At 44.6% G+C, this 26,752-nt stretch overlaps 1 protein-coding gene across 1 annotated transcript in view; it reads left to right on the top strand.

Moving 5' to 3' along the window:
• The first annotated feature begins 1,420 nt into the window (after positions 1–1,420).
• Positions 1,421–26,752, top strand: part of si:ch211-130m23.3 (uncharacterized protein LOC558547 homolog) — a 50,077-nt gene continuing 24,745 nt past the window's right edge. The window contains exons 1-4 of the mRNA XM_041936604.1: positions 1,421–1,528; positions 22,828–22,900; positions 26,061–26,122; positions 26,476–26,560. Coding sequence (XP_041792538.1) covers positions 1,473–1,528; positions 22,828–22,900; positions 26,061–26,122; positions 26,476–26,560 — 276 coding nt within the window. The 5' untranslated portion in view covers positions 1,421–1,472. The remainder of the gene's footprint in view (positions 1,529–22,827; positions 22,901–26,060; positions 26,123–26,475; positions 26,561–26,752) is intronic.

Raw genomic sequence — 26,752 nt, 5'->3', positions numbered from 1 at the left:
GAAAGAGAGAGAGAGAGAGAGAGAGAGAGAACAGGAGAGAATGAGGCAGTGTGCATCCATTCCAACTGGGTCACATCACGGGAGCATTGCGTAAGCGTAAACACTGCTGCCCCTGTGCTATGCCCTTAGCACGCACGTACACACACACACATACACACACACACACACACACACACACACACACACACACACACACACACACACACACAGTGTCTTCCCAGAGCTTACTGTCTGGGAATCAGCTGTTTTCGGCGACAGTCTGTAGTGTTTTTCAGATCATGGCACCAAGCTGTGGTCCGTCGCTTTTCTCTTGTGCTCTTTCTCTCGGCGGATTTGAGATAAGTACATTGTGACAGTGGAGTGAACCCTCCTCTCTGTTTGCTGCCAGACTGGACAGCAGCATGACGTAGCACTTCTTCCCTACTGCATATCCAAGCACACACACACATTGACACACACACAGTGTTCTGTGAAGAAGACTGTGTCTCTACAGTCATCATGACCTCTAGTTTTCATAAAGCAGGACTTTAAATCTACCAAACCTGCATCATTCCCATGATCACCAGCACCTCATATCACTTTAAGGATTCATCATACCGCCAGTGTGAGGCCTTTAGAGGATTTTAGCTGTTGTTACTCCAACAGGTCATCATTTACACTTTACCAGCTGCTCATCCTCAATGCCCCCCCCCCAACACTGCATTTATCCCACACTGAAGTGTCACTGGACATTTCCTCTTGGTGCCGGAGCAGCTGCGCAGTAGCAATGCTTCAAGCATGCATGCAAGGAAAGGCTTCTAATGTGGCAGCATCTTCCCACTGCACAGCCTCTCTGTGCACGCTGAGTGTGTTGCTTACAGGCCCTCGGTAGTGCTGTCTGTTCCCAACATGCTCTTGCTCTACACATGTTTGGATATCTTAGCACCTTTGTAAACAAACACCAATGCAAATGCAATTCATATTTGCCAGAGTTGTTTGCGCAGTGCGCTGTGTGCACGTCGGTAGAGGGTGTGATTGTCTATAAAAGGAACAGCCAAAGCCAGTTGTTTAAAATCCTAGTTGGACGGTTTCAAATCCCCCCCTTGCACGAAGAGAGGAGAATGGAGGGAGGGAGTGCGGATGTGTGTGCCTGCGTGTGTGTCTGTCTGTCTGTCTGCATGTCAGGAGAGCCTTTCCAATCAGGGACGGGATGGGAGAGACACTGACAGACAGACATCCTTCAGACAGACGGACTGGGTGAGCAGAGGGAAGGAGAGCGGAGCAGAGAGAGAGAGACGGGGGTGGAGCTATTCTTGGAGAGGCGTGGTCACGCAGCTGTCACTCACTGGCGGTTGCCATGGCGAGCGGGCGGTCCCGAACAGCGGGACATCCAATAGGAGACGACGCTGCTTGTGTCACCATGGTGACGGGGCTGTGCCCAGGGAGGTTGTGATGGGTTGACAGGTGCGTGACAATCGGAGCTCTCTGCAAGCATGTACGCCAAAGGCAAGAGTAGCAACGTGCCGTCCGACAGCCAAGCCAGAGAAAAGTAAGTTTTATTTATGGGGGAGGAAACCGCGGCTGCGAGGGAAGTTCACGAGCGGCCAGGGGCAGTCACACACGGAGCTGCGGGAGGGGAGGGCACACGGCGCTACACTCAGCGGCATGGGGCTCTCTGCTCAGCCTTTGGAAAGTTGACTGCTTCATTTATTTGGAGAAACATAGACAGTCCGTCGGCGGGTTTTTTTTTTTTTTTTTACTGTAATTAGACAAATGAGGTTAGAATTGAACACGCAGTTTTCCTTCTCGCTGCTTGTTTCGAGGCGTTTTTACTCAGAATCCGGCAACATATCGTGATGTCTTGGCATTTCTGCGCTTGTTCGCCTGTTTGATTTCATCCCGAGCTGTTTCATTTTAAACCCCCGCTCCTCGCTTTGCATCGCTTCCCGTGCGTTTTGCGCCTGTGCTTCACCGCTCCGATGAAGTGGCCGTGGAGCAGTTTTGTAAACACGCGGAGCGAAACCGGACCTCCGCGGCGGTCCGTCGGCGGTGGAAGCGGCGACAAAGTCCGCGCATTTGAGTGCTCACCAGCCGCGGTGCGTTTGGAGGTGTCGCTGTCTTTGCGTTGAATGCCACGCTCCTTGAGTCCAGCTACAGGAGATGAGATTTGTGACAGCAGACTGTCCTCTTGTCTCCACATTGGGCGAGACAGGGACAGTCGATCCGGCTCTTTGATAATTTTTTTTTTTTTTTGGCCATATAGAAGATGGTGCACAGCAATTTCGGCTGAGGGTTGTTAATGGAAATGCTTGTCATGGCTGTGTTGTGCTTTCTGTCCACTGACAGGGTTCACGGACAGAGAAGAGTTTGACCTAAGAATGAAATTAATTAGGCTTTTTTCCTGATCAGACAAGAGTTTGTGCATTTATAGAGTTAAGACAGTTTTAGAGGTGGACAGGTCAGTGACAGTCAATTAATAGAATGATCATATCCACTACCTGAACGTATAAAAATGTGCAATCTATCCTACATACTGTATGCACTTTGGCACATGATCCCATTGTGCTACTTTTCAGCACTACATCTGATCTGCTGTAAGGCACGAGATGTAAAAACAAACCCTGAATGCAGATGTTCTGCAAAGTAGATGCACAGCCAATAACAGATCCTGTGTGAGAGTGCTTTAAGGTGAAGCCCCTGTTCGGTTGCATGACTGCTCAGTACTTTTTGGATGCTGAGGGTCAGCTGGTCGGTGAGCAGGGATCATAAGATCAGCAAACACTGGGAAGGAGGAGCGCGTGCTTACTGATGATGATGCCTTTGACTGTGAGCAGACAAAAACATGTAGGTTGGTTTGCCTCTTTGGTTAAAGCCTCTGCAGCTGATGAGGGGTAGAGTTATGGTATGACAGAATTATACAAAGAAAAGCAGCAGAGCCATTGTATTCAACCCTTATTTCTCAGTTGTGAAGTCCTGCAAGGTTATTTGTCCTGGTAATGTGTCCATAAAAGATCAGATGAATCATCTCACCTCCCAGTAGCTGCTACTTATTTATTGTGTCTTTTGAATCCAGTTCACTCCTGTTTGTCAACAGTGTGATCGAGTGTTCTCCACCCCTTGAGCCCCATTCTTTATCCCCAATCGATACGAAAGGGATAGGACCGAACAGTGTGGCTCTATGGCTGACTTATTGCATGCGCTGACGGAGGCGGAGATGGAAAGCTTCCTCCAGGCCTGCGGGACGCTCGGTGTGAACACGTGTAAGCGTAAGCGTGCTTGTGATAAGCTCTTCTGTTGGTGAAACAAAGCAGACACTTGTTCTGTAGACGCGTTATTCAGAAGTCCCCTGACAACGTGCAGAGCAGCTCGGTCAACCTGCGATGAAGAGACCTCGGTTTGCTTTTTCCGACATCCTGTGTTAACATGGCCTATAAGTGGATTACCTGCTGTCCGCTAAGGAAACAGCCACTTAAACTTTGCTACTTTACTTTCATGTTGTTGAGTTTGAGTTTTAACATTTCAGCCACAAATACAGTATTTATTGAGAATGAACCACAGTGGTATCTTCTGATTATATTGGTGATTACATCTAGCATGGTCCCATAAATCCTACCCTGTCCATGTGTCCAGCTTATGAGATCAAAACAGGCGAGATGTTTCCTGCAGAGACCAAACTTCTGGCTTTATGTCTGTCTGTTTGGCATCACATTTAATTTAGACTTCCGCATTGTTGCAGATCATTTCGTTATCTGTGTTTACATTTCGAGGCTAGAGTGACGTTCCATTGGCCGTTAGTGCCAAGGCCACGACAAGAGAAAGGACTGGGTGACAAGACAACACCAGATGAAAACACAGTGAAAGGCAAATATCAGGCAAGGCCGTTTCATTTGTCTCTTAACAAGCAACCTTGTTTATCAGTGGTGTGTATCAGAGAAGCAGAGCAGGCCCGGCGCTGCCGAGTCTTCAGTTGTTTCTCATTTCTGCAGCGCAGCGGGAGATCGGAGAGTGGGAGAGACAGAGGGCAAGAACGGATTGAGGGAAAGAAGGAGGAGGGGGCAGAGCAGGACTGAGGGAATTTGCTGGATCATTAGTTTACAGTGTTGTAGTATTGACCTCAGAATGGACCCCTGCAGACACAGGGCTCTGGCGTCTCGCCCATGTAGATGTAGAGGAGCTCTAAATGCAGCTGACCTCTGTGGAGCTCTGTTCACTGGTGTGTGTGTGTGTGTATGTGTTTGTGTGTGCAATAAGCATCTGATGTGTGCGGTGCGTCCTCGCTACAAATGCATTTTGGGAACTTTTTTTGCCTCACCAGGTTAATATATCGCAGATTTCCAAATGTTTATCCCGAGGTTTTGCACTTTCCATACTCGGAGATAAAAGGGAATATTGCGTGATAGAAATCTTGCTTCACGAGAATGACAAGATGCAGCACTTTTTTTCAAGATTGTGCATTAAATGCTGTCGAAAGCTGTGGATTTACAGTATGCACAATTATCAAAAATATGAAAGGAAGCTTCATTCTCTCTCTTGCCAGGAGACACTTGCAGTCTCTGTGTCCACACCCTTTGATTGCCACCTATTGTTTTGCATGTCAGGTAACCTTTTTGGCTTTTTTTTCTCCTACATAGAAGAACCATGCCTGAAGTGAAAATATTGTCTACAATTTTCCTTAAACTGTCACAGTTAAGCCCGTGTACCTGACATATCTCTAGACTACATATCCTTTGCTGCATTAATTATGTGGCAGATGACTGCACAGAATATTAGACCCACATTTCCTGAAGTCCACCGAAGATGTGGCTTAAGCTGTTATCACTTATTTATTCCCCTTATTGAATCTGTACACTGCACTGACGCGGAAATGCAGATAAAGAGAAACAGATGAGTAAGAAACGGATGTTTTAAACATACCGAAACATACGGTATCATGTTAGCAGATAGGTCAGGTTGTGCCATAGTGGTGAGAAATCTGCTTCTAAAAAGTTCAGTTCATTCAAGGTGAATTGAATTTTGCTTGTGTTGTTCAGTGCTAAAACATGACATTTGAAATGTCAGAATGTCTGTGCAGAAACAATGTACCTGATCTAGTCATCAATAGTTTTGATTAGGGCCACTTCTTCAGGAAGTAGTCCCAGTCAACTGTTGGTAGCAAGGTCTATAGATGATGCTGAGTAACAGTGACGTGCAGATAAAACCTAAAATATCTGCATGGCTACATACCATGAATGGTAAAGTGAGATAATGTGTATTTTATATGACGTGAGATGTGAACAGAGTGCCTGTAGTGAACACTCTCTCTGGGTCTCAGACAGCAGCACTGTTCAGCTATCTTTTCCCGCTCTGTCTCTCTCTCTCTCTCTCTCTCTCTGGCTGTACCTGTGTAACGGTCTGCACTTGATTTTGATTCGGAGTGACAGTACACGACCACTGACTGTGTACTGCAGTTGTTCAACGAGTGTAGGTTTCAGTCACTGGCAGTTAGAGGACACATTCCACATAGTTCTGGGATTGTGGTTCGGAGCGAGTTGCATCGCAGCACATACTACACATTCCATTTTTTCCCTTTTCTGTGTGTGTATTGAATCATGGAACAAACACGGCTTAAAACGCACACATGCTTACAAGTCTTCTCTCCGTCTCTCTCGGTCCCGCACACATACAGCACGTATCTGCCTTTGTGGACTTTTTCCTAGAAAGTACAACCTGTGTTTTATTTGTTTTTTTGCTTATCAGTTTGATAAACTGAAACTGTCACGGTTGTGAAAAGTCCAGCTTCTAATAAGTGCCATTGTTGTTCAGCCTGTAATTCAGCTGCCACCCATAAATCTGGTGCAGACTTAAAAATTTCTGGTGCTGTAAGGATCATCATTCTGCACACACACACACACACACACACACACACACACAGCTGAACTGAGACACCTCAGAATCCTGCCAGGAGGCTGCCAATGCAGCATTGCGCAGACAGAGGCAAAGCAGTGCATGCTGGGAGTGTTTATCCGACAGAAGCAATTCAGGCTGCCACTCTGGCTCTGACAGTGAGTCGCATTACAGGAGAACTACAATAAAAATAGAGCAGTATCTCTCTTTCTCACACACACACACGGACACACACACTGTATGTTCACAATGCCTTGCATCGACTGTGCAGGGAATCTGATTTTGTCCGTGCCAGCTGCCACCTGATGAATGTAATTGATGAGTTTTTTGTTTGTTTGCTACGTCTCAGCGTCCTTGAGAAATGACGGCGGCGCACTCATTAGCGGAAAGAGAGAGGATGATCACTCGTAGCCAGAGGATAAACATATGTCGCTGGTGAACTTGGCGGCAAAATGAGCATCAAAGTTGAATGGTGGAAAACAGATTTAAAATTCAGGGAATTTCAACAAGAGAGAGCTTTTGTGTCCAGGTCAGGCGAGGTCAGGCGACATCCTGCAGGACCTCATGGTCTAATGCTCCATAATGGCTGTGTGTCGGAATCTCTGCACTCTACCGGCCTCACTCTCTCTGTGGATCACTTACACTGGTAAGTGACCACACCTGGTTCTGTTGGCTTAAATCCAACGATGGAGTAAAAAGCCCCGGTGAGAAACCCCTCATCCCATACATAAGAGCCACATGGTGGGGCCTCATCTTCTACCTCCTCCCTGTTTAAGTCGACAGGGAACAATATAAAAGCGCGCAATAATGTGTGTGTATCTGTATCCACTGTGCTGCTTTGGGTCAACAGAGAGCATACTGCATTTGTAAGTCAGTAAGCCCATCTGAGCTGTCTGCTTACAGCACTTTCCCCATATGCTTCATTCCTCAAAATCAACCTCCATCTGTCTGTCACGCCGCCTGTGTGAATGTGAACTACAACGTCCAGTGATCATTACACAGCTAATAGCCTCTCCAGCTCTCATGGGATGCTTGTGAACAACTGCGAGAACACAGAGAACTGTCACCGCTTCTCTGCTGTTGTCTTCCACCATTGAAAGATATCGACTTAAAGCTGCTGCCAATGTATTTAATCCTCGCAGCGTTTTAGATTAGCATCAATCTGGGATTACAAGGAAACCGGAGAAGAAATGTAGCTCTGATATGTTTTCTTTTTTCTGGGTACACAGAGCTGTCTTCAAACGAAAGTGATGATGACAGTTTGACAAGGCCCTGATAGAAAACACTTTTTAACCTGCTGAACACAGAGAGGCTGTTAAAAGTCCTCTTTTATCTGCTGGCATCCCTCCTAGTCTCTCTCTTATCCCTGCTGCCAGAGATGTAACTTGCCACAGAACTGCTATCAAAGCAGCGGCCTCTTATTGAGCCATGTGAGACGGGGAGGGGGACAGGCTATGATCGACACAGGCAGGAAAAGGGGGGATGTCAATCAAGAGAGAGGACCCTGTAGAAGGCACCCTCACAGGACGCCTTGGGGTCCTTGGGAAGTACTGATGTGACAAAAGGCCTCCGTTGGCATCTGATAGCTTGTGGGGAAGAAGGGGAAGAGAGGAGGAGAGGGCACAGCATCCTGAAAGTCTTTTATCACACCCTTCAAAAGACTGAGGGTGCGGAAGAGTGAGTTTATCACCCGGTGTTGGTCCCTTAGGACCCCATGGGTGTCCCTGAATGCTTCTGTTTTAATTAGAAACACACCATCACATCATATCTTTCCTTCCTCTCCTCTTCAAGGAACCCTCTCCTCCTCCCTGCAATAGTTGCAGTAGTATCAGGTTGATCTCTGGGATTGAGATGGTGACATGTCGGGAGCGGAGGATTCAGATCAGTGCACCGTGGATGAGAGCGAGACATGAAGCAGAGAAGGGGGGGCATTTCGCAGTATGCTTTGTTGAACATGACTGGGAACTGCGATCCATGTTGTCAGGCTTTGTTCACGTTGTTAGTGGTAGCACTTGTGGTTTTGTGAGGAAGTTTTTTTTTTGTTGTTGTTGTTGTTGCCCCTGGTGACACCAAATATGCACAGCTTTGCTCCCAACCACAACACGGTAGGGACGCTTCCTCAAAGCGCTTCCTGTAACCTGAGAGCTGCAGCCAAAAGTAAATGCTGTTGGTGGAAACAACACTTACTGTCTATCGGCTCAGCTGAGAAAAGCCCAACGCCTGCTCACTGCTTTTATTTCTCTAAATTTGCACTCCAGCATTTTTGTTTGTCAGAAGCATAAATTATTTCAGCAATCCTCATTTCGTCAGCTAAGCCAGCCGTGGCTCGCTGTTACTGTGTGGCAGCTGCTCGCCGGTGTAGTGCAGCTTGCGTTTCTGTTGTAAGTGCCACGGCGCGGATGCTGCTGTGCCTCCCCTGCCTGCCGAGTATAGTGGAGGTTGGTTGGAGGCCTCTGCTGATATTCCTCCATCATTGATATGCAAGCTGCATCGCACAGGCGCTAGCGCAAGGTTAAGCATGCGTGACGGCCAGGCTTAGGAACTGCTTCAGACTCTCTCTCTCTCTCCTGCACACACACACACACACACACACACACACACAAACTTAAATTCTCTTACTGTGCTTTCTGTCTGCGTAGCCGTCACTTCTTCTATGTCTTGCCCTCAATTGTCTCTTGTCTGTTTTGTGAACTTAAACCACAGAGTTCTTCACTTTAATTCTCCATAAATGCACCATCCTTACATGATCACATACTGTACAGGCCGTCTGTCCACTGATCCCTATAAAGTCCTCCATGGCATTTTCTCCCCTCTGAATACAAGGCCGTATATCCTCCCGCTTAGGATTTAAATCTCTGACATTGAGTCCTTGCCTTTTTAAGGTCCACTAAATGCCATTTCTCATCCATAGAGAAGCAGGGGGGATAAATGAGTGACACAAGGTGCAGAGCAGGGGAGCAGCGGGACTTTTTTTGTCTTTTTTGTGTGCTTTTTCTTATTAAATTTTCATTCATTTACAAACATCTCGGTGTATACATTTTACGTCTAATTTATGCAATCTCGTGTTGCAGCAAGATTTATTTCTCTGAATGGTTAGTCATTTATTTTTACTTCCTCTAGAGCCGCTGTGCTGGCCCTAATAGCCACACATTCTTCCCTAAATTGCTCTAGATTGCCTTCATCTGTATCAGTTTTTTTATCTCATCTCGAAGCTTTGTTGTTCTAAAGAATAGGGGCCTATTAGATCCTGTAGAAAGGAATTCTAATCCTATAAGATTAGAGCAGTGCCTTCCTCCCAGTCGTCTCCTTCTCCCTCTGGTTTTGTTGGAGTTGCTGCTGATTGTGGAATGTTGCATTGTGTGAGCTGAACAATGACGGCGAGTCGCTGGATGGTCTGCAGAGCAGGCGGGAGAGGGAGAGTGACACTCGAGGGCCTGCATGCTACTGTACAACAGGAAGGTGTCGACCAGGCTCGGTGAGAGGATGGCAGCTGGAAGACACTGCAGCCCCAGTGTGTGTGTGTGTGCATTTTTCCTTATCATACTTAAAATACTATGATATGATAACTATGCACTGGTCTATACGCTTCAAACAAGAACAATGCTGTTACTTTAGATCTGTGTTTTGTGGATCTTTGCTGGTGAGGATCCAAGTGGCAAACTCCTGAAGCCAGTGCAGAAGTGCCAAAAGTGCAATTCCTCAAATGGCCACTCGAGGCTGGCACCAAAAATGAGTCAATCCCCATAGACCCCCATATTAAAATGCCCAACTTTACAGCAGAAATAGACATGTTGCAGCCTGTTACCAAAAACATTTTAGCTCTCTACAGCTAATTTCCCCATTTATAGAATTTTTAGAGAACTCAAGTCTTAAATTTATGCATAATTATGGGCATGGCTGCTTTGAGTGACAGCTAGCTGCTAGATTTCAGCAAACAGGCTTCATTCGACCCCCCTCAGGAGCACCCACGCTCCACCTCTTCGCCCATTTTTGGATAAGCCGAGAGTTTGGCAGAGTCAGGCACTGAGACTAGATCCATGTTTTATACAGTCTGTGGTGAGAATGCTAACTTTCTGCCTTAGACATGCAGCTTTCAGCACGTAGCCACCAAGTATATTTGAGTGTACTTAGTAAATGGTCAGTTGTGTATGTTTGTTTTTTATAGAGCTCAAGCATTTGCAGGTTCAAGCCTCTTAAAGGTGAAGGTTTGCTGCCTTTCTGTGGATCATAAATTAATTATGTTTGGATTTTGGACTTTTCTTTGGGCAAAGCAAGAAAGAAATTGGTTGCAGCCCAGTTCTGTTGTATTGTTTTTCGTCGTACTGAGAGGTGTCTCCAGTATTTAGTCTACTGTTGTTGTTTTAGTTTCAGTATCGCCTCCGCGCTCAGATTCCATTAAACTCCCCTCTTCCTGTGCAACTCTGAAAATACACTTTAAGAAATAATTAACCTCATATGATCATTAAGTGTTGTCATCAAACTCTTAAGTTCTCTCTGTAAACAGCAGTTTAATATTCTGGGCTTTATGGCTGTGTTGCATTCAAGATTTACTGTAATAGCTTGTAGAGAAAGTTGAACAAGGAAAACACTCCTAAAAATCATTGGTGTTCTTTCAGCTGTGAAATTAAACAAACTCCCCACGAGAGGTGACTCAATCTAAACAAATCAAAGGCAATGAAATGGAACTCAAATTAAGAAAGTGATGGATTTGCCTCCGCTTTTATTTGATTTACCCACTTTGCATGTTCTGCAAACAAATTTCACCTGTAGAAAAATCTCACTGGCTGAAGCGAATGTGTAAACAACAGATTTTTATATAACAGACACAACCGGATTTTTGCTCTCTTAGTCTGTTAGTACAGCGAGCTACCATCACGCTTCCCCGCCATCTCCCCCTGCTTCTCCCTCTCTCTGATAAGCTGGCATTTCCTGTTATCTCAGCCATGGGCATTGTTGTCTGCTCCGTGAGACAGTAGAGTCTCCGCACTGCTGACAGAACAAGAACTGTTTCACTTTGTCCGATTGTGCCTGTATCAGGCTTCCTTTTTATTGTGTCGTCCGTTCAAGTCTTAATTGCGGCCGCACTAATTTGCTGTTTTCAGATGCGAGTGTATCCTGTCAGAGCTGAAACCAGTCAGCATAGTCTGGTGCACAACAGCCGCTCACTACTTATTACTGATACACAAACACAAAGCAAAATGATGAATTCATCAATATTTGTGTACTTTTTTTTTACGATGCTGTTTTCAGTCCCTAAACTGAAGTTACTGATCCAATACAAGCAGTCATACAAGTACTTGTTTTATATTTAACATAACGTGAAGCTGACACACCAGTACTTTATTATAATTATTACTGTAATAGCAGTTGTTTATTTAGACTGACTCCACAAAGATATTTCGACATTTTAGCTGTTTTTAATGCCCAACATGTTAGATGATAACCAGGTCTGGGTGGAGCCTTTTGGAGTCACATTTTGCGCCGTCCTTTCAACACAGGGTGGAGGCTTGCAGCTACAGTTGGACTTGTGGTCGGACTATCTTGATAAACTGGCTGTTATCAGTCCCCGTCCTGTTCGCCGTGTAGCTTGGATTACTGCATGAGCTGACATTATTCCTCTCGTGCACATTATTCTTCTCTCTCATTAAGGCTCAAAAAGGCAAATGCAGAATCAGACACTGCTTGCTGAAACCTTTGTAGCCCATTGTAGTGCTTTGTTGTTTGACTGAATAAAGAGAAGATGTGTTGTGTTTGGGCTCTGGTGGGTATTTGCCATTATTAAGCATGTGTTCCAGTGAGTGGCCAAAAAGATAAAACTCAACCAAGTATGTTAATATAAAGAAGCAAAGACTGAGCCCTTTTGTTCCCTTCGTGCATCTGTTAAACTGTTTGAAACTCAAACATTAGAATCAATGTTCTTTTAATATTTGTCTTTCAAGTGGATGTTTTACAGCATTTATTTTCACCTTGCATTGTACTGTCCCAACGGCGGGGAGGGGGAGGAGAGGATTCTGGGATCTCTAGTTAATGAAAGGTAAACACAAGGTCTACACTGAGGTGAGCCAAAGAACGCAGGAGTCTTCCTCTCTGTCAGGATATGAGCTTCATTCTTTTGACTTATACTGCTACGCATGACATTTGACCTTTCTATCGGCGAATTCCTCTCTTTGCAGGAGGAGAAATGCCCTGAAAGCGACTTGATTGACTCCAGCCACATGTATAGTTTTTGCTTTATGACGTGAAGTATGAAAAACCTTTTCTTCTTAATGTTTCAGCAGCAGAACATACAGTGTAATGCTGCATGTCAGCGTGGTTATCCCTGGAGCGCAGTTAACTCCTGCAGCAGCATTTATCAGCCACTCGCGTGACGTCGTGGTGACTGTATTTATGTGGCTGATCACCTCTCACACAGTTCTGAAGTCAGCCAGCTCCGTTCACCCCGACTGTTCTCAGCCAGCGCCGGCTACACCGATCTTTGCCAAGCCAATGTTGGAGCATTCGGGCCTGTCACCCAGCCAATGCTCCACTAAGGGCTTTACTATGTGTTGTGGAAGTGAGAGGGATAAAGGCTAGGACAAACATTTGCTCAGCAAAACAGCGTGTGAAACCATCTCAGTGCAGACGAAACGGGGAACATGAGCAGATAAAGCACAGTTTATTTGAGTACGAGTGTCTCTCCTCAGGCTGTTTCCATGCGGGATTATGACGCGTGTTTTGCTAATCTTCAAAGCTGGAGCGAACTTTCCGCTGCTCCTCCCAGCTCTCGCCTATGCACCGAACCTGTGGCTGAACGCTACGCAGCGGCCGGTCAGCGTCGGAGAGAATATACTTTGTTTGAATATCTCTATACAAGAGCTCTGCCTTTAGCAGGAGCCATTAGACAGACCCCAGGGGAAGCCGTGGAGGGGTAATGGAGAATATAGATTTAACTTGTGACCATCAGCAAAAATACCAATTAGAAATGCATCAGCGAGCAGCCAGCGAAAGAGCCACAGCACACTGCCAGTTGGGGATTAATTGAAGGCATGTCTTTGACTGAGAGATCGCCAGAAGTTGAAGGAGTCTAATGGAAGTCTTCTCACACTTAAATAATAAATCATCTCCATGTTGATACCTCTGCTACATGATGATCTAAACTTTATCTGCATGCAGGTTTTGATGTTATTTGATGCACTTGCTGTGCTATAATCACACTCGGTTGGCGAAGTAGCAGCACAAAACCTCTCAAAGGCGAAGTTTTTGTAGTTTTTATCTTTATAAATTAAAAGGGGAGACGTAGTCTCATTCACAGACTGCAGCTCAGCTTCCTATTCTTCCCAACGTTTGCACGTCGGGTTCGCTTCCACTTGCGCAAATCTAGTGTTAAAGAGAATGTGTCGGACTAATACCAGCTCAATCTCTCTCAGAAATCCTCCCCGATGAAGGTGTGCGATAGCAGCAGGCGCGGTCATAATATTGTCCCTTTCAGTTTTGCTCAAAGGCCGCAGCACCGCTCCTGTTCTGCGCTGTCCTGACCTCCCCTCGCTGCGCTTCCCAGCTCCTTTCATTAATCATTTACTCTCTCCCTCCTCTCTGTGTCTCTCTATCGCTCCCTCTTCTTCTGTCTCCTTGCTCTTTCTCTTCCTCTTCACCCGTCCAGTCCTCTTGTTGCTGCTAATCTTTATCTCTTCATCTTCCTCTCCGTCGCTACATCTTTATCTCTCTGTTGACTGCTAAATTACCCATCTTTGTCCTTCCCTCGATGCTATCAGTGTGTATCATTGCCTTTGCATTCCATAATCTTCCTCTTTTCTGGCTTTTTACCTTTCAAGCTGTGTGTTTTGTGTGTGTTTGAGTGTCACTGTACGTATCCTCCTTTATATGTGTGTGTGTATATTGTGCAGACGAGTTAAAAGACTAGCACACCAAAGCATCCACTGCATGCAGCTAACGGCGTTTCCAAACAATTAATCCACTCGCACCTCGCTGTCCTACTCCGCTGCACAGAGTCATTAAAACTATACTTTTACAGAGTAAAAATGCATCAGGGATTAGTCCACTGGAACCTGATTTTCCACATAAAGTGATTTGACCATGATCCCGTCGCTGTACCTTTCCCAGACAAGGTGTGTGCGTAAATAGGCCTGTTTTGAAGATGCTCTTCACTGTATAAAGGCTACATAATCCCCATGGTTGTTTGGGCTGTTTTTTTTTCTCTGTTGTTTTCCTGAAGCCCTGCGTATAAGATGAATTATTCAGCATTGTAATGGGTCTATATTTGTCGTTGTTTATCTTGCCTCAATGCCCCCGCCACCCTCATCGCTGCCCTACCACCATCTCTATCCCAGCTTTCACTTGTCTGCCTGTCTGTCTGGCAAGCGTCGCCCGCTCCACCCGCAGAGGATGCTCCACTTTAATGAATGAAGTGAAGTCATTTAGCAAGGCTCTTAATGGCACGTAAAGCCCCGCTGCTAGGCTTGATTAATCAGGGAAAGTGTTTGGCTGTCACACACAGGGCTGTCCTCAGCAGGGGCAGCAGCTTGATGGCTGCGCTCTCTTTTATGGCGGGGCCCCTCTCTCTGTTCTCGCCAGAGTTGTCTGGAGACCGAGCTGCCAATGCTCCCCTCATCCACAGGTGTTTGATGGTGGGCTTTTGGAGGCTTGATTGCAGAGCGAGAGCCCACTTGGCTTCGCTGTGGACTGGGCGTGATGATGATGGTCATGTTGATGATCCTGCCTTTGAGTCAAAGGCAGGTGTCTTGCTCTCGTGGCCTGCGGTGTGATATCATGAGAGGACGGCGCTGTCCGTGGGCAAGGATCCAAACAAAAAGGAGTAAACCACTGCAAACAACAGGTCCTTACTGATGCAAGAGAGACAGTCATATGATTACTATAAAGGGGATGGACAAAATAACAGAAACACTGGAATACACTTGCATAGCCCAGCCGTGTGAATGCATGTATGTTTAAGGTGAAAGCAACAGAGCTATCGATAAAGATCGATATGACAGCCAGTATTATCTCATTGCAAACACAACCCTGATACCAAAAAGTTGGGACAGAATGTGATAATTTGCTTAGTAGGCTTGTTTTTGACATATGTTTAAATTGAAAACAGCACAAAAACAATATATTCAAAGTTTTACCTCATCAGCTTCATTGATTTTTGTAAATATCTGCTAATTCTGAATTTGATGCAGCAACACATTTTAAACAAGTTGGGACAGGAAGAACAAAAGACTGGAAAAGTTGTGGAATGCTCCAAAAACACCTGTTTGGAACATTCCACAAGTAAACAGGTTGATTGGTGACAGGTGATAGTATCATGATTGGGTATGAAAGGAGCATCCTGGAAAGACTCAGTTGTTCACAAGCGAGGATGGAGCGAGGTTCACCACTTTGTGAAAAACTGTGTGGGCAAATAGTCCAACAGTTTAACAACAATGTGTCTCAGGAATTTATGGATTTCACCATCTGCAATCCACGATATCATTAAAAGATTTAGATAATCCAGAAAAATGGCTGCACATCAGGGGCAAGGCTGAAAACCAACATTAAAGTTGTCTCCCATTGAAAATATTGGCGCATTATTAAGCGCAAAATACGACTGAGACCCCAGACGGTTGAGCAACTGAAGACGTAAATCCAGAAAGAATTTCTCTCAAACCCTCAACAATTAGTGTCCTCAGTTCTCAAACACTGAGTGTTGTTAAAAGAAAAATGTGATGAGACACGGAGGTGAACATGCTCCCGAATGTTGTAGGCATCAAAATCAGAGTGAGCGTATATCTGCAAAAAAGATAAAAATAGAAAATAAGTTTGAGCACTAAATATCTTGTCTTGCACTTTAATATACGTTTAAAAAGATTTGTAAATCATTGCGTCCTGTTTTTAATAATGTTTTGCACGGCGTCCCAACTTTTATGAAATCGAGCTTGTGTATCGTATCGGTGGATGTGTCGGAAGTACAGAAATGCTAAACTAGGTTTGAGGTGATTTCGAAAGAGGGTCACTGCTATGTAATTTGATGACTGAAAAGTTTAATTTTTACACTGTTAAGTGTCCTGTTTAGTGTGTTTCTTTCACAAGTCTTTGAAAAGGAAAAATCAAGGAGTTTAAAGATTGTTCATTTTTAATGCGTTAATGTTAAAAAATGAGTATTGGCCCAATCAGACCCCTTTTAAACACAGCCTCAAAAATCCTTGTACCTAAACCTAAAGCCTTTAAAACTGACTTGTTTTAATGATGACTGATCTAATAAAGCTGATGAGTGTTGCCAAGTTGTCGACTTAATATGACTCAGTTTGTGCTGCATAGCTGCCTTTGTACCTGTAGTTACTGCTGTCGCTGCCTGTATTGCATCAGTCATATGTGCTGCAAAATTATGCAACATGGCAAAGAAAAATGTCTTAAAAATCATGACAACGTGCAGCCAAACAAGCTGCATTAGCAAAGAGGCACGAGTGAAAGACACATGATGGGATGTTTGATTAACAACAACACGAAATGCAGACACAGCCTTGAAAGCGATGCTGTAACTAAGCTTTATGGGCTATACCGAGCTGCAGTTTACCGCAGGTCTGAATTATCCTAAGGTTTTAATGCTATTTCCATGGGAAATTTAAAGGAGTCACTTTATTTCTCCTTATGGCTTTATTATTCTGAAAGTGTTCCATTTGCTTGAAAGCGATGTGCTTCAAAGAAACTATAGCTCTCAGTAGATACTTCACAGTGTCACTTTTACCAACATTATTCTTTACTTTGAACGCACACAGCAGAGATTTAAGGCAGCAATTTAGTCTTTCGTAGTAGGTAAGCACATCCAGGAGATAATTACAGTATTTCAACTTCCTGACTGTGACTTAGTTCAATCTAGGATTACTTCTCCATTGTTATTACCTCTCACACTGAACCCATTGAAATTCATTTATAAAAATATAATGAAATTCAGTGCATACTCCGAGGCATAGCATGCATGTGCAGCTCTCCTTCTGTCCTTTCTTTATGTTGTGTTTTCAGCGCAGCGTGTAGTCATTTGCTTTTTCTCTTAGAGAAGGGTAGGAATCAGGTCTAGTTTAGCCTGCCTGTTTTCATTGCGGGGTTTTGTGTTAATTTGCAGAAGGAGGTCACAGCAGGGTGCTTGGATAACTGAGACAACGCTCAGTGAGGATCCTCAACATTAGAATATGAAAGTTTACAGATCCCACGAGTATTCATCTCGGGGCTCATCCGCTCGCACCCATCACCTCCATCCTCCCCATCTGCCTTTTTTTTCCTGCCTCCCTAATCCCCCTTCTCCACTCTCTTCTCTTCACCAGAACCTTTCATCTCTCCCTCTGCTACACTCCTGTCACCCCATCACTCTCTTTCTCTCGCTTTCTCTCTCTCTTTCTGTAATTTTCCTCCATGGTGGAATTGGAGACGGGGGGGTACGCTTCACTCTCCGCCTGTTTTTGTTCTTATTTTTCCTTCCTTCATTTGTCGAGCCAGTTATCCAGAAATCACTTGTCAAATTTGACCAGTATAGGGTTTTACAATAAGAATTTTAGAATTGTACACTATTGATCAAGTTCGATTTTGTTTCTTTCTTTTTCTCACTCTCTTTTGTTAGCTCAGGTAGCTGCATAAATCTCACTTCATTATCAATAACATTATCAATATTCCCATCCCTAGAGCAAATGTCAGTTGACCAGAGCAACACTGACCCACATTCAGCCGGGTTCGCAAAGCCCCATTTAGGTTGACCGTCGGTGTCAGTGTAACACGTGTCACCGAAAGGCGTATAATAAACCTAAAAGGCCAACGCATTCATTTATTAGAGCACGACATTGCTCCAGTTTTAAAACTGCTGTGGCCTTGCTGATGTGAGATTCACAGCATCCTCATAATGTTCATGTTTCACTGATTGGATTTTACTCAGCAGGTGAAGTCACAAAGTCACAGCTATATGCATATTTGTCACATCATATCATAAGCTTCACTTTGCGTGTTGATAAGTAGCAGCAGGTAACTGACTTGAATTGGCCCTAAAGTCGCTGTAATGAATAGTTTTATAGTAGCGGTGGATAAAATAAGCACGTGTAATGTGAAAGAGGTCACTCGAAGTAATGAATCCACATAATTATCACCCTACTCGGTTTCCCTCTGCTCTCGCCCTGCATCTTGACTGTTTTACTGCTCTTATCAGCGTAATTTTCAGGCAGCTGTTGGAGTCGGTGGAGAGCAAAAAAGAGCCAAAAGAAAAATTCATCAGGTGGCCAGAGAAAAGAGTGAATGCAAATTTTAATCCGTGTCTGCTGGATGTGTAAATAAGCCACTGTTTGCCAGCAAGTTCGCCATATCAGCTTTACAAGGTGTCAATTTTGTGTTTACAACTTGTCACACTGTTATGTGATTTAGCATCATTAAACAGTGCTCAGCACACTTTTATGCAGTTTACAGTGTGTGATAATTACATATCAAGCACCAAAAGGGACAAGACGTCTTTCTCTGACCGCACGGCTGTTGAACTGCTGCTTCAGAGACAGTTTATTCATCTCTTATAGGCAGAGACGATGCCCACACCTAACACTGCTTTGGGCAAAGAGGGAAAATTTATAGAATATTACTTACAGGGTGTGAGATACAGCCGTGTCGACTTAGGTTCATTCTCACAGAACATCTTCAGGTGCAGCTTTAACAGAAAATATGTGCGGCTACAAAGGACTTTTACCAATAATGCAGTGTTAGGAACATATTGTTCGAGCAAGGTGTTGCTGGTTTGTTGTAACTGTGCATCTGCTGAAGAGGTGACTTGTGCAACACTAATGCGGATAGCATGTTTACAGGCAAGAATTCATTTCACATTTTATTACGTCTCTTTCCAAATACTTAACATTTAATTTGATTTGCCTGGTCCAAAACGTGTTATAAGGCTATGTCAGCATAGTAGCAAGTCTTGTAAATGTGTCAATTAACATGCCGATTCACATCAGAAGTATAATCACTTTTCCATTTCATCTTTAACAAGGGTGAAATAATCTGGAGCTAATCTATAACAGGCAAATCCAGTCACTGAAGCGATTGTCTGTTGTGACTTGAAGCTCTGCCAGACTTTGATTGCCACGGCAGTAAATTGATTAGCAGTGATCTACTGTTCGCTCCTAAATGCTGATCTTGGAAAATCAGTTGATGTCTTTAAGCCGAGGTTGTGGTTGAGCTCCGAGCTGCTCTCCTCTCGGCACGGCTCAGTAACGAGGCGGCGCTCAAGCCGGTCACTGTTTCTGCCCGCTGCCTTCATTAAGCTAAGCTCGGTCTCTGACTGTTCAGGCTCGCTGTCTTGTGCAGATTTACAGGAGCAGCCAGGATGAGGCTCGCTTGCAGATGTGAATTTAATTAAATGTGACTCACACAAGACAAAACCACTTGAATTTGAAGGAGAAAAGGGTCAGGTGTGGATCTTAAACCCCCCACCTTCTCCACTTGTACCCACTCACCACCACTACCTCACACAACACACACACATGCATTTGTACTCCCCCCCACACACAGTTTAGCTCATAGGAAGAGGAAGCAAAGTGGGAGGCACCTGATCTCTTCAATCATCCTGGTCGCAGTTGTGATTAATGTAAAGTGGTTCTTATTTACAACACAAATTGCCAGAGTAGACGGGTAGGAAGTAAGAAATGTCTTCAATTTTCTGGGCGATGTCAGACAGCAAGGGCAAACATCAAAAGAGCTTCCATGTAAAGGACTAATATGGAGTCAGAAACCATTATATATGCATTGACTGCCTCGGTTTGAGCACTTTTACCTCAAATCCTAATGCAGAGATTATTTAAAGTGACAGTTTATTTAATGACAAGAGAGTCTTTGTAATGCCTTCACTTCATTGTGTGAATTTTAGAGGATTCTTAACCTTGAACACTCCCCCGTCCTCTAATCCTCGAACCTTATCTCCCCTCAGTATTTTGAGTCTGTCACTCAGTCGACTTCCACATAGTTGGGTGCTTTTTTTTTTTTTTTATCAGCGGGAGGCTCGGCTGAACAAGTGGTAACTGAACAATGAGAGGGCGACACGAGGGGGTTTCGCGTTCTCAAAGCCTATCGCTCGTCTTTGAGGAAATTAGTAGTTTTGAGTTAAAGTTCAATAGATATTGAACGCTAACAAAGTGCCTTCTTCTGCTGCTTTGCTGTCTGCTTATCAGTCCTGTTTCAACTCTGCTTCTGTTGGTGTGTGTTAAATAAATAAGGGATAGGAAAGAGAGAGGGGGGAGTGGTTTGAGTCTGATTCATGTGTGTATTTTTGCAAGCGTTTGTGCATTTAAACCAACCTTCGTTTTTTCCTTTCCTCTCATCTTTACTCCAAAACTTGCAATAGCCTGCTCAACTCCGATGGCCTCTAATGTTTCTTTCATCCGATCACCTTTCTCCCAGCTGCCACCCTCATCCTTCCACCCATCCTGTGTTTCCTCATTTTCTTTGACCCTTTCTCCATATCGGGGCCAAAGGTTACATCTTCCAGCTCCTGTGAAATCAATCATAGGTCAAACCTTTCAGTCTGCCTCAAAGGCAGCTACTGAGTGGGCCTGTGTTTTTGTGTGGTAATAGATAGCTGACTGGATACAGGCCAGTGCTGAGGACAAGCTTTCATTTCTTAATTTGCACAATGCATTCATTCATGCAGTCCATCAGGCTTGTCATCATCGCTGTGAATGTATTCATCGCAGGTGCATGAGATCTTTTAGGATTAATAAATAGTTCTGTACTGATGCTGCTGTAGCTGATGGGTTCACAGGGGAGAATGACGGATTTTGACAGGTTGACAGGAAAACGAAGCGGAACAGAGCAACTGAACAAGTTTGTTCCTAGAAATGTTCGGAGTTGTACAGCGCCTTGGAAAAAATGGGGCCATCTTTTATTCATGTTCAGTTGTCGAGGTGTCAAGAGTTTTGTCAAGCCTCTCACTGTTCCTTTAACCTTGTCCCTGTGAAACGTTCTGTCTCTATCTCTTTGGTTAAACATTACTCCCAGGCCACGAGGGGAACGGAGAGAGGAAGGGATGGAGAGGAGGGAAAGATAGAGAGGAAGAGGTTTCGCTGCTTCCCTTCATCCTTTCAGCTTTAAACAAACATGGCCTCTTACCAAAAAGAGTGCAGGAAGAAAGCAGCGCCATCAAGAGAGAAAAGGCAGGCGGAGAGGAGGAGGAAGAGCGGAGACTGAGGATGAAAGTGATGAAGAAGAGAGATGGAAATGGAGAAGGGAGGGGCGAGGACACAGAGTACCTGTGTGCAGAGCAGAAAGGTGTGCAGTCCATCATCTTCAGACAGGCAGACAGGGCTGTCTGGGGAGTTTATTTTTACCTCGATATAAGAGGAGTCTGGATGGGCTACGGCAGGCTGGTAGCACCTTTCAGTGGGGGTTCTAGGACAGCTGCTGTCCCGGTGTGACCATCTTTCACACCTGATGATGCGCCGTCATACACATGGACACACAAAGACACAACAAGCTCCAGGTCAAAGCTGGTGCCGTGTCATGCACCATATTATAGCTGTAAAGCTGAAACGATTAGTTATTAATCGATTAATGTCAATTAAAAGAGAGAAATCTGCAACTATTTTATAATCAACTGATCATTTAAGTCATTTTCCAAGCATACATGCCAAACATGCATTAATTACAGCTTCTCACATGTCAGATGCTTTTCTTTGTCATATATCATAGCACAATTTGTATCTTTGGTTTTGGAGTGACAAAACTAACAATTTCAGCCTTTTTCACTGTTTTCTGACATTTTATAGATCAACTTACAATTATTTCTATTATAAATAATTGTAAGCCGAAGCCCTGTATGACTACATTTACCAATAAATGTAATTGAACTCACCCGAGGTCCCATTATACCTGAGTACACCAGCTTCTAATTTCTTTCCAATATGGCTAAAGACATGTACAGTACATCTCCGGAATATGAAAACGCTTAGGCAGCACTTCAGGAATCCCACCAATCAGCCCCTAACCTGGTTAATATTGATTTTAGGGGAAATGTGAGGATCAAGCACAAATGCACCTGCTCATTGCCCCCTTCATTAAATTCATGACAAACATCTCATTATTCATGTGCAGCGACTACATGCCGTTACACCTGTCCAGATCTGCAGGGTGCTGTTAGGAGCCACTGTGATCTACTATTGATCTCCTGTGACTCAATGTTTATCTTGTATTTATAGACCCAGTAGATCATCCGACCCCTTCTCTAAGTTGCTGTAAGAACCCAAACAGACACACTGGGAGGAGAATTGATTAGCAAATCAAGCCTGTAATTAATTTTTGCTGTGATCAAAGCCATGGGAGGAAGTCTATGGAGAGCCCCAGGGACGAGGGTGAGGTGTTTTACAGTGAGGTCCCGCCAAGTCTGCTCTTATTACCATGCTGTTTGTTCTTCAAACAGGTAGGATTCAGATTTAGCGTAACGTTGGGTGAATTTCAAATGTTTTAAAAGGTTGCCCTGCCTGTTTGGGATTCGGGAGATGATTAGTGTCTCCTAAGCTGGTGTGTGTCTCACTGTTTCTCATGAGATTTGTAATGGACTGTGACGCCCTCACACATCGCTGCACATTGCATCTTGGAGCTGCTTGGCAATTTGTATCCGTGCGTAGGCTCCTTCATCTTTATTTTTAGGTGATCCTGGGAGAAACCCTCTCATATGGATTTTTCTTAAATATAGAGTAGGAAGTAAAGTTGTCTTACATCCCAGAGCAGTTGTTTTCTGGTCCCAAAGTTGGACAGAGATGCCGGGAAGCATTTACAACTTGAACACGAAATGTTCAAACTTAAGGATACGTAAGGTGAATCATCTGCTTCACATCTGTTTGCCTCCACTCTGCATCATGTCCCATTTTCTCATATTTTAACCTGTTTTTTCCGCGTGTTTGCTGTTGACTGCTTGGACCTTGATGTCAAAACTGACCCATTTCCTCCCACTGTGTTCTTTGTTTTCATGTGCAGGTTAGCTCTGTATGTGTACGAGTACCTGCTGCATGTAGGAGCACAGAAGTCAGCACAGACCTTTCTCTCAGAGGTAAGTCTCATAGATGCAGTGTGTGCATGTGTGTGAGAGTGTATGTGTATGTGTGTACAGCCCATGTACTTTATGTGTCCACTCTGAAGGGTGGGCTGACCCTCATACAATGTGTCCAGTGAGTGTAGCCACTAATTGAATTAGCCTGGACTTACAGTGCTGAGCCAACAGGTCGGTAGCAGCAGACGAGCTTTTTAACGTTAGTGCTGCATTTAGTGGGACTGGAGCCGGAGCGCGGGGAGAGTTGCGGCGCTCAGCCCGAAGCTGACGTCGTCGTCTGACATCATCCTCTGATCTGCTCAGCAGCTGCGCCTCAGTCGATCTTTCAGTCTCATTCTTTTCCTTTCCGTGTCCCCCACTTTCTCTTTTTGTGGTCTGTCTCTCCACTGCTCTTCCTGAGAGGCGAGCTTGTCCTCGCTTTAATTGTGCAGAGGTAAAAAGGTGATGGGGTGAAAATGAGGTCAGTTGATTCTGGTGCTTCGCTGTAAATGACGGTAAATTACAATGTGGAAGACAGTGGCTGGAGGCTTGTTGTACATCGGCCAGAGGAAGAGGAGAACAAAGAGAGGGGGATGGAAAAGGTTACATCATCAGCTACCACCAATTCTCATCACTCTGACTTAGTGTGTGTTCGTGCACATGTGCATACACACACCTCTCTGTCTCTCTGACACCCTTTCCTCTCTGCCACATCACTTGCTCTCTCCTCCGCAGATGTGGGAGATGAAAAGGATAGGCGGTGTCGTATTCAAGTGTGGGAACGCATTAGCTAAGAGTGCAACAAGTATAAACACAGCCACTTGTATACAATACACATGGGCGTGCATGCATGAGCATGCACCCACACACAGGGTAAACATTATGCAGTAAGGCTGCTCTTCCTAGAATAGTCGGGTGGAGTAAAACATAGCTTTAAAGGCCTGTTATCCACTTGTTATCATCCACATCTGTCTACAGTGCATCCTCAGGCTCAGGAAACAAGAGCCCCGAAAGACGAGTCACGAATCAGACCCGAATACCTAAACGTAAATACCAAATCAAAGACAGGCAGCTCAGAAGGACAGGAAACAAGAAACAATGCAGCCTTGTCAAACTAAATTCATGGCTCCAACAACAAAAATACACCTAGACCTTAAAAACACGACAGCAATAATAAAAGGTTAAACACCAGTTAGTTTAAGTTCGTTCATGTGGGTATAAAACACTAAAGATAGAATTTCCTAAATCTCAGTCCACGGTGCAATGAAAAGAGAAAAAGAAGAGAGCCCCTGCAACACGCAGTCTACATCTGCCAGTAATCACGCTAAAGGGATCTCACTGTAGCATGGAGAAGGTAAATGAATGAACCTCCCGGGAGTGCAGACCACAAGAAGACAGGATATGCGGCAACAGTCGATGCTTTTTTCTTCTACGCTTTCCAGATGAAGGGGGAATAAAAGAACACGCTAAAAAGTGTCCTGACCTGAACTGTCTGCAGTCGTGTTTGGACTGAGCTACAGCCAATTAAAGTGAGAAATGAGGGATGTCATGCCCATTCTGCATCTTTTGTACCATTTGAGCAATTATGAGGGAGTAAATCCTTCTTTGTCATGGTGTATATGAAAATTGCTGGCTGCCTAAAATGTTTCAAGTTAGCCGATGTCTTATTGAACTGCTAACTCAGACTGGAAGCATGTGGGATAAACAAAGGGAGGCAGTTCCTGACCCCCCCCCCAAAAAAAAAAAAACTTCAAAGCAAGACATTCCTTCTAAAAGTCAGGGTGTCTGATGCACAGCTGAGGTCAGGACGGTCTGATTGAAAGTGCAGTGATTCAGTTCCTCTGTTATTTTAGCGCTCGATCACGCAGCTAGTAGAGCAGGCGGTACAATGCTGTCGTTCTTTTACCCGTATGAAACGTTTCAGCGAGGGAGCTCAAAAAGATGATCGTGAGATCGCTTGAAAAGTTAGAGAGAGTGATGTAAGTCTGTTTATGGAGAGGAGAGGCAGACTAAACAATAGCGTCATAGTCTGATAGGAGAAGCCTGGCTGCTGCCCACAGCTGCTGCTCAGACTCTGAGGTGCTCGTGTGTCTTTGTCTTTGAATGTATCTGCACGTCGGTTGATTCTGTGTGCAGACATGAATCTTGCCCGCTGTGGGTGACGGCAGCGCTCATGCTCGTCACTAACCTTGACTGAGGTGTCAAGGCGTCAAAATGCTTCGACTGAAGTGTTTGTCAGATGGTGCCTGAAATCCTCTTCCCCCACACCTTTTGCTGGAGCTCAATGTTGGAACTGACCATTTGCCAAGCCCTGCCCTCCCTTAGTTACTGTTGTTACATCTGGTCCTGAGCAGCACATCAGTGCATCATGCAGTTTAAAAAGATAGTGGTGGCAGCAATCAGACATGGATCGATGTGTTTTTATGCTCTTAATATGCATCTGTGTAAGGTTACTCAGAGGAGACAGGTTGCACGTGTTTCTGTGTGTTTGCAAGCACTCTCGTGTCCTATAGTTTTTGCATTCACTCAGCACGTCATCAGCAATGTAAGTGGAAGTAGCGCTGGGTTAAACATAACAGGAGAGAAAGTAGGCCGAATTTGAACTTCTCAATCAAGTTCACCTTTGCCTTCGCGTGTGGTCGGACAACACGCTGTACGAACTCGTCAAGCAAACCCAGGCCTTTATTCTGACTACTGGGAAGAAAGGCAGGAAGTAAAGAACAGAAAAAAAGGAATACAGAATAGAAAGCAGTCACAAGGAGGTCAGACAGAAGCAAAGAATGAATTAAACACTGGAAGGATAAAGCAGGAAAGGAGCAGGCCGAAGGGTGTGTAGGTTGTACAAAGGCTTGATTGGGCTCCTCAGGCTGGTACATGTCTCTGACCTCAGACTCTGCACATCCCCGGACTCAGTAAACACACACACACACACACACACACATTTGCACACACACTCTTTCACGCACTTCTGAAAAGATGGGCTTCTAGGCACGCATACTCACTTATCCACTTATGAATCCATGGCATGAGAGCCATAATATAATTACATAATGGCATGTGTTATAAGAATTCCCTTGCACCCTCTCCAACCTTGTAAAGCAGGTAATTTAGATGTCGGGCAAGTTTTTATACTCATGTTTTTATAATATGTTTCTCTCACTCTCTTTCTGCGTCTGTCCAGATCCGATGGGAGAAGAACATCACATTAGGAGAACCTCCGGGGTTCCTCCACTCGTGGTGGTGGTGAGTGTTTTTCTGTGTAATGATTCAAGCTGCATTCCCCTTCACGCTGTTTTTTTCTTCGTTCCTTCATTGACAGCACTAAATGAAATGATTATTCTCCCTCCTTTTCCTCCTGTTTTCATTTATCCTCATCTCATTAATTGTCCCCAAAAGCTCTTCCTCAGGTTGCTGTTCGCAAATTGTAACGCACTCACCTAAAATCGTCTATTCCGGTGATGATAATAGAATCGTACTTATTGCCTCGATGCTGGATTACCCTGCCTCTAAAATGGACCATTATTTTTATCTGTCAAGCTTTAATGTTTCTCCTTTGTCATCATTCTCCTCTCTGAGTGCCTCTCTGTGTGTTGCAGCGTTTTCTGGGACCTGTACTGTGCAGCTCCAGAGAGAAGAGACACATGCGAACACTCCAGCGAGGCCAAGGCCTTCCATGACTATGTGAGTCTGCGCTGTTTGCTCTGCTCTCTCTGGCTCAGTGCCGCTGATCAGCTTGAAGCCTTTGCTGGGTTTTAGTTTGTTTCTTTGTCTTGTTTTGCCTTTTTTTTACTCCTTGTACTGTTTGCCTTTTGTTGTTGAACATGTGAAATGAGGCGTGATATCCACTCCGCAAAAATCCGTGCTACTGCTTCA

Source organism: Chelmon rostratus, chromosome 5 (genome assembly GCF_017976325.1).
Source record: "Chelmon rostratus isolate fCheRos1 chromosome 5, fCheRos1.pri, whole genome shotgun sequence".
Classification (NCBI taxonomy): Eukaryota; Metazoa; Chordata; class Actinopteri; order Chaetodontiformes; family Chaetodontidae; genus Chelmon; species Chelmon rostratus.
Note: the sequence above shows the minus strand (reverse complement) of the source record. Positions and strands in the feature narration are given on the sequence as shown.